The sequence below is a fragment of the Canis lupus genome, chromosome 29, assembly GCF_011100685.1.
Source record: "Canis lupus familiaris isolate Mischka breed German Shepherd chromosome 29, alternate assembly UU_Cfam_GSD_1.0, whole genome shotgun sequence".
NCBI classification, from domain to species: Eukaryota; Metazoa; Chordata; class Mammalia; order Carnivora; family Canidae; genus Canis; species Canis lupus.
Window position 1 is genome coordinate 23,356,656 of NC_049250.1, and position 12,159 is coordinate 23,368,814.

Genomic DNA, 12,159 nt, shown 5'->3' on the forward strand with positions numbered 1-12,159 from the left:
AGTTGAGCACCTGCCTTCAGCCCAGGGCGTGATCCTGGAGTCCCGGGATCGAATCCCACATCAGGCCTCCGGCATGGAGCCTGCTTCTCCCTCTGCCTGTGTCTCTGTCTCACTCTCTATCTGTGTCTCTCATGAGTAAATGAATACAATCTTTAAAAAAATTAAAAAGAAAAACACTTTTCAAAGAAATTCGAGTGGGGACTCTGTCAAACTGAGCACTCAACAGTTTGTATAATTTTCCAAATACAAAGAACAGTCAGTAAAATTAATATGCATCTCCTGACAAGGCAAAAGTTGATGTAGTCTATAATTGTAAATTAATCAGATTAATATATATGGAATGTCAGCCAGAGTTTAGTGTTCAAAGTTGTCACAAGTCTTCCCATCCACGAGCAGTGGGATAGATGACACAAGGACAGGGCCTGGATAGAAGATGTTGAATTCCAGAGGATCAGTTAGAGCCAAGATTGAGTCAGCGTTGGGGAGGGGTAGATGGCCACACGCTGACTAGCCAGACCTTGCTAGAGGGACTGGCCACGAGTGACCTCAGACATAAACCCTTTAGAACATGCGGCAAGGCCAGAGCTCAAGTCCCAAAGATCCAGCTGGACAAGACACCTCAGGGGAGGCCCGTGAGGACCAGAGGCTGGTTGGCAAACCAGATGTCCCTTTCGTTGAGGTCACGCGAACAGTAAGGCACCAGAAAATTCGACCTATTCCCCCGCCCCCACTTGTACTACCAGAGAGAAGGAGAATGGAGTCTTGAATATTTACCCCAAAGAGGTTTGTATTCTGCTGGGAGTTAACTGAATTCCCAGGAAAGGGACTAAATTAAGAGGACATGATAGAAATGGGTCTCTAGTTATTTTACCATCAGTGGAAATGAATGCAGAAATATGCAACTGAAAAGACGGAGGAAAGACAAAAACACAAATGAAGGCAATAAAGCTACGTGTGTGATCTATATATATCACTTTCTTAACATTAAGAATTGGGCCTAAAAAAAAAAAAAAAAGAATTGGGCCTTGTTTAGGTGCTTCTATTTAAATAGTTCTATAGGTGAACACTCTCCACGCTGCCCGCTGATAGTACGCTTTCAATACTACCCTGGATATTGAAAAGGTATTTCCCCGCTGGCAGCCAGAAACATCCGAATCTGGAGCTCAACTCCTGCATCCTGACATTCGAAGAGCAAGAGCGAGCAGCCCAGCCTGGAGGTGAACCACAACTCATTCAGAGGAAATGCGCTAGAGTGACGTGAAATTTCTCTGCTCTAACTTGGAAACAAGGCTTCTGTTCTCAGCCTGTGAATTTTTCTGTGTTTCCATACGGTCTTCTCATTTAATTCTCACAAAACCCCTGAGGGGGCTCCTCCTATCATCCTGATTTCGTGGAGGAAATGGAAGCTCGAAGTGGGCCCCCGGCGATGCCTTGATTGAGGGGGCACAGGCTCCAAGCCCGGGCAGCTGGCACCGGAGCCCATGCGTGCCGCTCCTGCAACCCACTGCCTCCCCTACGCTTTCTGCTTCTGTGTCCCTTACAAATGTGATTTGTGTCAGAGCCTATGAAACCCGAAGAGTCATGTTAGCAGAGCGAGAGACCTGAGGATTGCCAAGCGCAGATGACCAGCCAGGTGAGCGCCAACGTGGAGGGATTATGAGCCTTGGTGAAGACCTAACCGGTGGGGAATGACTTGGGGCTAGTGGTAAAGTCAGAGGCACTCCCCTTTGGTGCACCATGTAATGCATGTGGTAATTAGTTATTTATGTGCCTACGTTCTTCATTTAGAAAATCTGTATATAGTTACTTTCCAGGAGCTGTCACCTGTGCCCTGTATCATTGTATCCTTAATAGGAATTTCTGTGGCTTGTCATGTAGTCACTTTCGCGTCACAGAAGGGGAGTGTCTTACTACAAAGAGTGAAGGGATGGAGGCAAGTGAGAATCTTCAAGTGTTCTGGTAACATTTGGGCATTCCCAACACACAGCAGTGGAAAACTCAACATTTGCCAAATTTCCAAGCTGTGTTTATCAGTCAAAGCTCCCCCTTCCTCTCCCCCCTCCCCCCCCCCACCACTTTGCAAAGCTTTCCTAAGGAAAGTCACCACCAATAGCAGTTTATGATAATAGTGGGATGGGAACAGTACACGTATAAAACTTAGGACGACAGAATTTAAATCTTTTAAGGCCATAGCATTAAAGCAAATGGGCTGAGACCTCTTAAGAAGTTCTCATTATAACTCTCCTCCTGATAGAGTCTATTTGTATCCCTGGTTTTAGCCTTGCAGACTTGGAGGGAGTGGTGAAAGATGAACGGGCAGTGCTCAGCCACAAGGGGAGAAAAAACGTCATCCGGGCCCCAGAATAGCAACAGCAATAAATATGGTCATGTCGCCCTTCTGCTGAGGCCCAAACGACAGACAGGATCACATTTGCAGCACCAAACAGGCCTACTGGCGACCAGGGGCTGGCTCCAGAGCTGGGAGGAAACGTGTACAAAAACTGATGCTGACCCAGAGCCTTCATTTGGGAGCTGTGACTTAGCTGAAGAAAGAGGAGGGTGCAGAACCCATTGCAGAGCTAGAGGGGGCTCTGCACCCTTCTGGCCACAGGGGAGTAAGTTCTAAATCAGCTTTTAGGACAGCTGGCTTAGGACTCTTGAGAGCTGAGCCGTGAACTTCCTTGCACGTCTGCCTGAGAACTTGCTGTTATCTGCAGCTGCCACAGCCATCAAGGCACATGTGTAATGAGGAAGGTGAAAAAGAGGGCTCTTGTTGGTCATCGGTTATTTAAAGAGGGCCCATCGGATTTCAGCTACTTCATTGAATGGAATCAGCACCTTTGCTCCCCGGAGGTCTTGGAGGAAGGGGCATCTCCCTCCCTTTAAAACTATTCAAGTATCCCTTTCCAGACCAAGCTTCTGGGCTGTAGCTATTTCTGGGAGGCCCCGGTGTTTCATCTTCATCTGTCCCATTTCATGTATATTCCAATTTCATATATTCTATGGCCATGTCTCTTGGGTGGTACCATCTTCACATTCTTTTGCCACTTGGAATGGGAAAAACTGGGCATTTACATTTGCAGAACTTGCATATAGCAATGTGCAAGGCTGAAAAGCTTTTAAGTTGATATATGTATCTGGTTTTTTGGAAACCAAAGGATCACCTGAATTTGACCAGTTTTCCTTTTTCTATTGAACTGCTCTGCTCTAAAAGGATATAATTGCTTGTAAAGCCAGGCTCCTTTTCTCTGTGATCTTTGTGGTTCACTGGTCTCCCCAACCAGTCCCCAGTGTCACTCAGGGAGTCTTTGGCAAAGGTTCATTGTGGTCACATGTCATCCATCTCTCTCATGTAGCATTAACCGGCATAGATTCAATTTCATAGTTTCATTTGTCTCAGTTGTATGCTTAGGATTTAAATTAATCTTTTCTTTATGAACCACAGTATTGCTTTTATTTGAAAAATATGGTTATGTGAAAAATTAAAGCACATGCTGCTTTAGACTGGTATCAGTGTAAAATTCAGCACTTTATTCTATTATCACTATTATCTTATGCTTCTTTAGGATCTTATTAAGACCAACAAGATAAATGAAGTAGTTTTTGAAGCACTGGCTCTCATGTTTGTTCTCTCAACATCCCTGGTGACATTGGTGGTTAAGAAAAAAATATCATCCTAGTGTGTTCAAGTTAGTGCCAAAGGAACATAGACGACTATTTGGTGCTGAGGATATGCTGCTGCCAGTACCTTATCTTGTCCTATTTATACATTAACAAAGCAAAATCTTAGAGCAATCCTTGCAACACATTTTCTTTCTTTATTTTTTTTTAATTTTTTTTCATTTTCTTTCTTTAAATCTTATGTCTCTGAGTTTTTATGCCATTTTTCTCATGTGGCCAGAGACAATGCAGGCATAAATTAACTTCTCCACTTATTGTTTAGTGACTAAAAGAATACAAGAGCAAAGATATTGGAAAAATAAATTCCAGTGTATTATTGAATATTCTAATTTGAATTACAAAGATAAGTGACAAATGATCTTAAATCCCTGGAAAGATTCCTTTGCACATGAAAAGAGAATGTTAAAAGGTGTCTGGGAACACCACCTGAGTCACATTTGGGGAAATGGAGAGAAAAGGCACCTTCCACGGAGAGAATGGTATTCTATGGTTGTGATTAAATGATAAACGGTATACAAGCATGCTGTAAATTAGTAAGAAAGCACTTCACTTTAGGAAATACAACGAATACAAAGCTGCAATTTCACACCCGAGCTTTACGTATCTTCTATGGACTATGCTTTTCCAAGATTGTGTCTAAAATATCCTGGAGGCTTTCAGAACTGAAAACTTTTATAAATAGACCTTTTAATTATTGTAACGTTAAGAAAAGAACATTAGTGATATTATTCAAATGCAAGTCAAGCATACTGATAAGTGACTCCTTTTTTTCTCCTTGACTTCTCTATGCCTAATATTAACGTAATCAACAAAGTGTTCTTTTAGTGATCTGCTCCAGAGGGCAGAGCTTGAGGTCTAGAAATGAACCTGTGTAAATCTATGCATAGAATCTAAATATTTTATTGTTATTTCTTTCATTAGCTATTTTTAATTTCAAAAAGAAAAGAAATATTTAATTTCCACTTAATGCTGATGCTTTCATACGTATTTTTGAAGTACAAATGGGTAATGTTTACATGAACTCATTAGAGAGAATTGCCAAAAATGAAGTTCCAAGGATTAGCCAATCTAGCAGCCAAACTCCTCTGACTGGAGAACATACCACATTAATAGTTAACATTTACCCAGCATAATTACTTTTACCATCCTACCATCATTATGTTAAAATTTTTATATGCCCTATGCTAAACATTGTGTTAAATAACACTTTATAAATCGCGATCAATCCTCAGTCTATCTCAGTGAAAGTGGTTTGATTATTTTTCTTGGTTTATGAGCGAGGAAGCTAACATAGCTGGTGAATGCTGGAGCAAGGATTTGTCTCCATCTCTGACTTTGGAGGCTGAGCTCTTGATTGCTATGCTATGGTCTGCAGTGGAGGGTGACACTAAATTAAGGTGGACAAGTTACACAGTGAATGGAGTGTAACCTCAGGCACTGGGCTCCTACAATGAGAGGATCCCACAGTCCTGGATCACCGTGTCCAAATCCTTCATTGTAAAGTCAAGAAAGGAGACTGAAATCAGATTGTGATGTCATAAATAATGGAGTGCTCATGGGTTGGCCCATATCTAGGCAGAGGCAAGTGGTGAGCCTCTTTGAAGCTGTGGATTGTGGTAGGATGTGCACAAGTTTTGGAGCTGTAAGCCTTGCATTTTAGTTCCTGCTCTACTGCTTATTAGTGGGGCGGTATACGTCACATCTCAGTGCCGATTCCTTATCTCTAAAAGGGGGGTTTGTTGCGAAAATCAAATGAATACTGTTTTTAAAGCACTTTTTAAACTTTTAGAAAGGATATTAGATACTATCAGGGGAATGTTGGTTTAAATTTATTTATTTATTTATTTATTTATTTATTTATTTATTTATGCATTTATTATTATTTTTTCTAATTGCATTGTTTTTTACTGAAGTTTTCAGGTTTTTAAATTTTTTTTATTTTTATAAATTTATTTTTTATTGGTATTCAATTTGCCAACTTATAGAATAACACCCAGTGTTCATCCCGTCAAGTGCCCACCTCAGTGCCCGTCACCCAGTCATCCCCACCCCCTACTCACCTCCCCTTCCACTGCCCCTAGTTCGTTTCCCAGAGTTAGGAGTCTTTATGTTCTGTCTCCCTTTCTGATATTTCCCACTCATTTTTTCTCCTTTCCCCTTTATTACCTTTCACTATTTTTTATATTCCCCAAATGAATGAGACCATATAATGTTTGTCCTTCTCTGATTGACTTATTTCACTCAGCATAATACCCTCCAGTTTCATCCACATCGAAGCAAATGGTGGGTGTTTGTCGTTTCTAATGGCTGAGGAATATTCCATTGTATACATAGACCACAGCTTCTTTATCCATTCATCTTTCGATGGACAGATGGCTCCTCTCATTCCGAGGCTCCTTCCACAGTTTGGCTATTGTGGCCATTGCTGCTATAAACATCGGGGTGCAGGTGTCCCAGCATTTCATTGCATCTGTATCTTTGGGATAAATCCCCAACAGTGCAATTGCTGGGTCGTAGGGCAGGTCTATTTTTAACTCTGAGGAACCTCCACACAGTTTTCCAGAGTGGCTGCACCAGTTCACATTCCCACCAACAGTGCAGGAGGGTTCCCCTTTCTCCACATCCTCTCCAACATTTGTGGTTTCCTGCTTTGTTAATTTTCCCCATTCTCACTGGTGTGAGGTGGTATCTCATTGTGGTTTTGATTTGTATTTCCCTGATGGCAAGTGATGCAGAGCATTTCCTCATGTGCTTGTTGGCCATGTCTATGTCTTCCTCTGTGAGATTTCTGTTCATGTCTTTTGCCCATTTCATGATTGGATTGTTTGTTTCTTTGCTGTGGAGTTTCATAAGTTCTTTATAGATCTTGGAAACTAGCCCTTTATCTGATAGGTCATTTGCAAATATCTTCTCCCATTCTGTAGGTTGTCTTTGAGTTTTGTTGACGGTATCTTTTGCTGTGCAGAAGCTTCTTATCTTGATGAAGTCCCAATGGTTCATTTTTGCTTTTGTTTCTATTGCCTTCAAAAATGAATCTTGCAAGAAGTTCCTGTGGCTAAGTTCAAAAAGGGTGTTGCCTGTGTTCTTCTCTAGGATTTTGATGGAATCTTGTCTCACATTTAGATCTTGCATCCATTTTGAGTTTATCTTTGTGTATGGTGAAAGAGAGTGGTCTAGTTTCATTCTTCTGCATGTGGATGTCCAATTTTCCCAGCACCATTTTTTGAAGAGACTGTCTTTCTTCCAATGGATAGTCTTTCCTCCTTTGTCGAATATTAGTTGACCATAAAGTTGAGGGTCCACTTCTGGATTCTCTATTCTGTTCCATTGATCTATGTGTCTGTTTTTGTGCCAGTACCACACTGTCTTGATGACCACAGCTTTGTAGTACAACCTGAAATATGGCATTGTGATGCCCCCAGCTATGGTTTTCTTTTTTAAAATTCCCCTAGCTCTTCAGGGTCTTTTCTGATTCCACACAAATCTTAAAATAATTTGTTCCAGCTCTCTGAAGAAAGTCCATGGTATTTTGATAGGGATTGCATTAAATGTGTACATTGCCCTGGGTAACACTGACATTTTCACTATCTTAATTCTTCCAATCCATGAGCATGGAATATTTTTCCATCTCTTTGTGTCTTCCTCAATTTCTTTCAGAAGTGATCTATAGTTTTTAGGGTATAGATCCTTTACCTCCTTGGTTAGGTTTATTCCTAGGTATCTTATGCTTTTGGGTGCAATTGTAAATGGGATTGACTCCTTAATTTCTCTTTCTTCAGTCTCATTGTTAGTGTATAGAAATGCCATTGATTTCTGGGCATTGATTTTGTATCCTGCCACACTGCCAAATTGCTGTATGAGTTCTAGCAATCTTGGGGTGGAGTCTTTTGGGTTTTCTATGTAGAGTATCATGTCATCGGCGAAGAGGGAGAGTTTGACTTCTTCTTTGCCAATTTGAATGCCTTTTATTTCTTTTTGTTGTCTGATTGCTGAGGCTAGGACTTCCAGTACTATGTTGAACAGCAGTGGTGAAAGTGGACATCCCTGTCTTGTTCCTGATCTTAGGGGAAAGGCTCCCAGTGCTTCCCCATTGAGAATGATATTTGCTGTGGGTTTTTCGTAGATAGCTTTTAAGATGTTGAGGAATGTTCCCTCTATCCCTACACTCTGAAGAATTTTGATCAGGAATGGATGCTGTATTTTGTCAAATGCTTTCTCTGCATCTATTGAGAGGATCATATGCTTCTTGTTTTTTCTCTTGCTGATATGATGAATCACATTGATTGTTTTACGAGTGTTGAACCAGCCTTGCATCCTGGGGATAAATCCTACTTGGTCATAGTGAATAATTTTCTTAATGTATTGTTGTATCCTATTGGCTAGTATCTTGTTGAGAATTTTTGCATCCATGTTCATCAGGGATATTGGCTGTAATTCTCCTTTTTGGTGGGGTCTTTGTTTGGTTTTGGAATTAAGGTGATGCTGGCCTCATAGAACGAGTTTGGAAGTACTCCATCTCTTTCTATCGTTCTGAACAGCTTTAGGAGAATAGGTATGGTTTCTTCTTTAAACGTTTGATAGAATTCCCCTGGGAAGCCATCTGGCCCTGGACTTTTGTGTCTTGGGAGGTTTTTGATGACTGCTTCAATTTTTTCCCCGGTTATTGGCCTGTTCAGGTTTTCTATTTCTTCCTGATCCAGTTTTGGTAGTTTGTGGCTTTCCAGAAATGCGTCCATTTCTTCTAGATTGCCTAATTTATTGGCATATAGCTGTTCATAATATGTTCTTAAAATTGTTTGTATTTCCTTGGTGTTGGTAGTGATCTCTCCTTTCTCATTCATGATTTTATTAATTTGAGTCTTCTCTCTCTTCTTTTTAATAAGGCTGGCTAATGGTTTATCTATCTTATTAATTCTTTCAAAGAACCAACTCCTGGTTTTGTTGATCTGTTCCACAGTTCTCGTCTCTATTTCATTGAGTTCTGCTCGAATCTTTATTAACTCTCTTCTTCTGCTGGGTGTAGGATCTATTTGCTGTTTTTTCTCTAGCTCCTTTAGGTGTAAGGTTAGCTTTTGTATTTGAGTTCTTCCTAGTTTTTGGATGGCTGCTTGTACTGCGATGTATTTCCCCCTCAGGACTGCTTTTGCTGTATCCCAAAGATTTTGAATGGTTGTATCTTCATTCTCATTATTTCCATGAATCTTTTTAATTCTTCCTTAATTTACTGGTTGACCCTTTCATCTTTTAGCAGGATGGTCCTTAACCTCCACGTGTTTGAAATCCTTCCAAACTTCTTGCTGTGATTTAGTTCTAATTTCAAGGCATTATGGTCTGAGAATATGCAAGGGACGATCCCAATCTTTTGGTATTGGTTCAGACCTGATTTGTGTTGGTTCAAATTTATAAGTGTTAGTTTAGTTTTAGGAGGATATTCTTTCCATCCTGTTATTCCTCCTTTTTTCTATGAGCTCTAAACAGCCTTGGGCAAAAAATTCTTGAATTAAAACAATTAGGGACTGAAGATAATAAGCAATATTTGCATATAGACTAGTGAAATCAGACCTGATGACCTCATGGTTATCCCGCATATACTGAGCCTGCATCTTGCAGTGGTAAGAACATGACCTCTAGACCAGACTTCTGGGGTTGATAATGTGAATTTGAGAAATTTCCTGACATGTCAGTGCCTCAATATCCTCATCTATAAAATGGAGATGATACTTCTCCCTGTCTTAAGGGATTTTGCAAGTGTTAAATACAATCTACACATAAGTGCTCAAAATAGTTCCTGGCACACAGTAAACACTCCAAAAAATATTAGCAACCATCTAGGGAAAAGACATCTTAGCTTATATTATATATTAATCCATATTCATGTGTTTATTCTGAAATGTACATCATTCATCACAGTTGAGATAAATGAGAGGGAGTGGACATATATGTCAAATTTTTTCTACTGGAAATATAGCTCAAAGTGAATACTCTAGTTAAAAATAAAGATTTTAGTACATTAACCTTAGTAGTCATTCTTTTAGAGACTAGAAAATTAATCAAATTATTTTAAGTCTACAGTAACCTCACAACTAGAGCCTTCTGAATTAATAAGTTGCACTTGGTATTAAATATGATTGCTCTGGGATGCAAGAAAGACCAGAAGTAACATTTTAGAGTTTCAAAAGTACATCGGGGCTATTCTAAGGTCATTGAGGGTTTTGCTTAGAAGCTTGCAGGGGGTAAGCTACATTTTTTGAGGGGAAAGTGGAGGGGTCTTGGCATCTTGAGCCTATAAACTATAACTGGTGATTTGGCACCATGGGGTTTTATCAGGCTATTTTGTGGAAGTGGTTTCAAAGCATCTGACCTTTTTTTTCTAGATACTGGAAGCAGTCAGATACTGTAAGTTGTGTTTTCATATGCAATTCTGCTCTATAAATTTTACAGATGGGGCAAATTCAAATGGAGAATTGGAATGGTTCATCAATTTTACACTGCATTGGTAGTTTCTCAAGCCCCAAGTGCATCAGGAAAATCTGGAGGGCTTTTTAAAACACCAATTGCTCCAGAATTTCTGATTCAGTAGAATGTGCCTTTCTTTCTTTCTTTCTTTCTTTCTTTCTTTCTTTCTTTCTTTCTTTCTTCTTTCTTCTTTCTTCTCTTCTTTCTTCTTTCTTTCTTCTTTCTTCTTTCTTTCTTTCTTTCTTTCTTTCTTTCTTTCTTCTTTCTTTCTTCTTCTTCTTCTTCTTCTTCTTCTTCTTCTTCTTCTTCTTCTTCTTCCTTTTCTTCTTCTTCTTCTTCTTCTTCTTCTTCTTCTTCTTCTTCTTCTTCATTTTATTTATCATGAGAGACACAGAGAGAAAGGCAGAGACATAGGGAGAGACATAGGCAGAGGGAGAAGCAGGCTCCCTGTGGGGAGCCTGATGCGGAACTCAATCCTAGGACCCGGGGATCACAACCTGAGCTAAAGGCAGATGCTCAACCACTGAGCCATCCAGGTGCCCCAGAATGTACATTTCTAATAAGTTGTCAGGTAATGTTGATCTGTTTGTCAGGGGACCACACTCTGAGAACCACTACAATAAATCAAATACAGGGGCCATATTCATTAGAGATTAGAGCTCTGGCTAGAGCTCATTGCAATTCTTTTTACTAAATCAATGTACCCCATGAGCCAACTTTTATCTCATTCAATTAGATAATACTTAGAGTTTTGTAGATGCTTGAGAATGTCAGACAACAGGAACTATTCACATTTGAGATAAAAAAAAATTCTCAAAAGTAATTTCTAAAGAAGGACCTGCATTTTTCTTATATGCGTACTAATTACAAATTCTGTGCAATTCATGTGTGTCAGATGACTAGCATGGGTCAAAGCAGAGCAGGCTAAGTAGCTTCTGGGTGCTTAGTGTTAATGCTGCTCTATCAGGAAGAACTGGAGACAGTTCTCTTTTTCTACATTTGTGTAAAGGATTTTTTTCCCCTCATTTTGGAAAATCTGATTTTGAATGAGATAGCTTAATTAGTTAAATATATTCTCTTGAGAATATCATCATTTCTGTTTTTTAATTTGTAAAGCAAAAAAAAAAAAAAAAGAGAGAAAAGCAAATTATTCTTAAAAAAATAGAGACCTCTTGTGGTCATTCATAAAAGTACTTTAAAAAACAGAAACCTAGAGTATGAACAATTTGTCAAAAAGTTTCAAGATCTCTGGCTTAGGTGACATACATTTAAAAAAATATGAATTAATACCTGCCAATATAGATGAGTGATAGGACTTTGAATAATCGCTTTTATAAACATATACATCATTCCGCCATGATAGTTCTTTATGACAAATCAAGACTTGATTGAAGCAGAAGACACTAAAAGATACATATTATAACTATCTAGATCAAGGAATTTTTCCAAACTGGTTATGTATGTGTATCCAGAATATCTGGAGTATTTTTATCATAATTTTATAAGTAAAGTGACTCAGGCTAAGAAAGTTTACGTGATCTATTATTTCAAACATCAATCAAATTCACTTGCACTTTATTCCTTCAAATATTTAAATGAATTAAGAATATCAATGAATATTAACATAAAAGGCAGTTCATTTTCAGAGCCATGATCCATAGTCCAGATTTGTAAATACCAAATTCTGTCAATTGTAATTGTCTTTACACACAGAATTTCTAGGGCAGTAAACTAAACAGGCTATAATTTGTTATTACTTATTATTTTTTGTTTCTGTCTTTATTTGTCACTGTTGGTGCTGGTGATGACTACTTACTCTTTTTTTCTATGAATTAAAAAGCATTTTGGAGCATCCTTTATGCACCAAGCACTATTTTGGGTTCTTGGCGATACTGAAATTAACAACATTGGGTCCTTGGCCTTAAAAGACTCAGAATGTAACACATGAGAAAGAAATTTGTCCCAGGCTGTGTATAGCTTTAAAGTCCACAACTTTCTCTCTTTGGCTTCAAACTAGCATAC

The 12,159-nt window shown here is 39.1% G+C and overlaps 1 protein-coding gene across 3 annotated transcripts in view; it reads left to right on the plus strand.

Moving 5' to 3' along the window:
• The first annotated feature begins 5,233 nt into the window (after positions 1 to 5,233).
• GDAP1 (ganglioside induced differentiation associated protein 1) overlaps positions 5,234 to 12,159 on the plus strand; it is a 30,534-nt gene continuing 23,608 nt past the window's right edge. The window contains exon 1 of one of the 3 annotated variants that reach the window (XM_038579562.1): positions 5,234 to 5,323. Coding sequence is in view for 1 of the 3 variants with exons in the window: in XM_038579559.1 (XP_038435487.1) it covers positions 5,303 to 5,323 (21 nt within the window). In the remaining 2 variants the exon portion in view is untranslated. The remainder of the gene's footprint in view (positions 5,324 to 12,159) is intronic. The other 2 variants (XM_038579563.1, XM_038579559.1) reach the window with 2 other exon arrangements.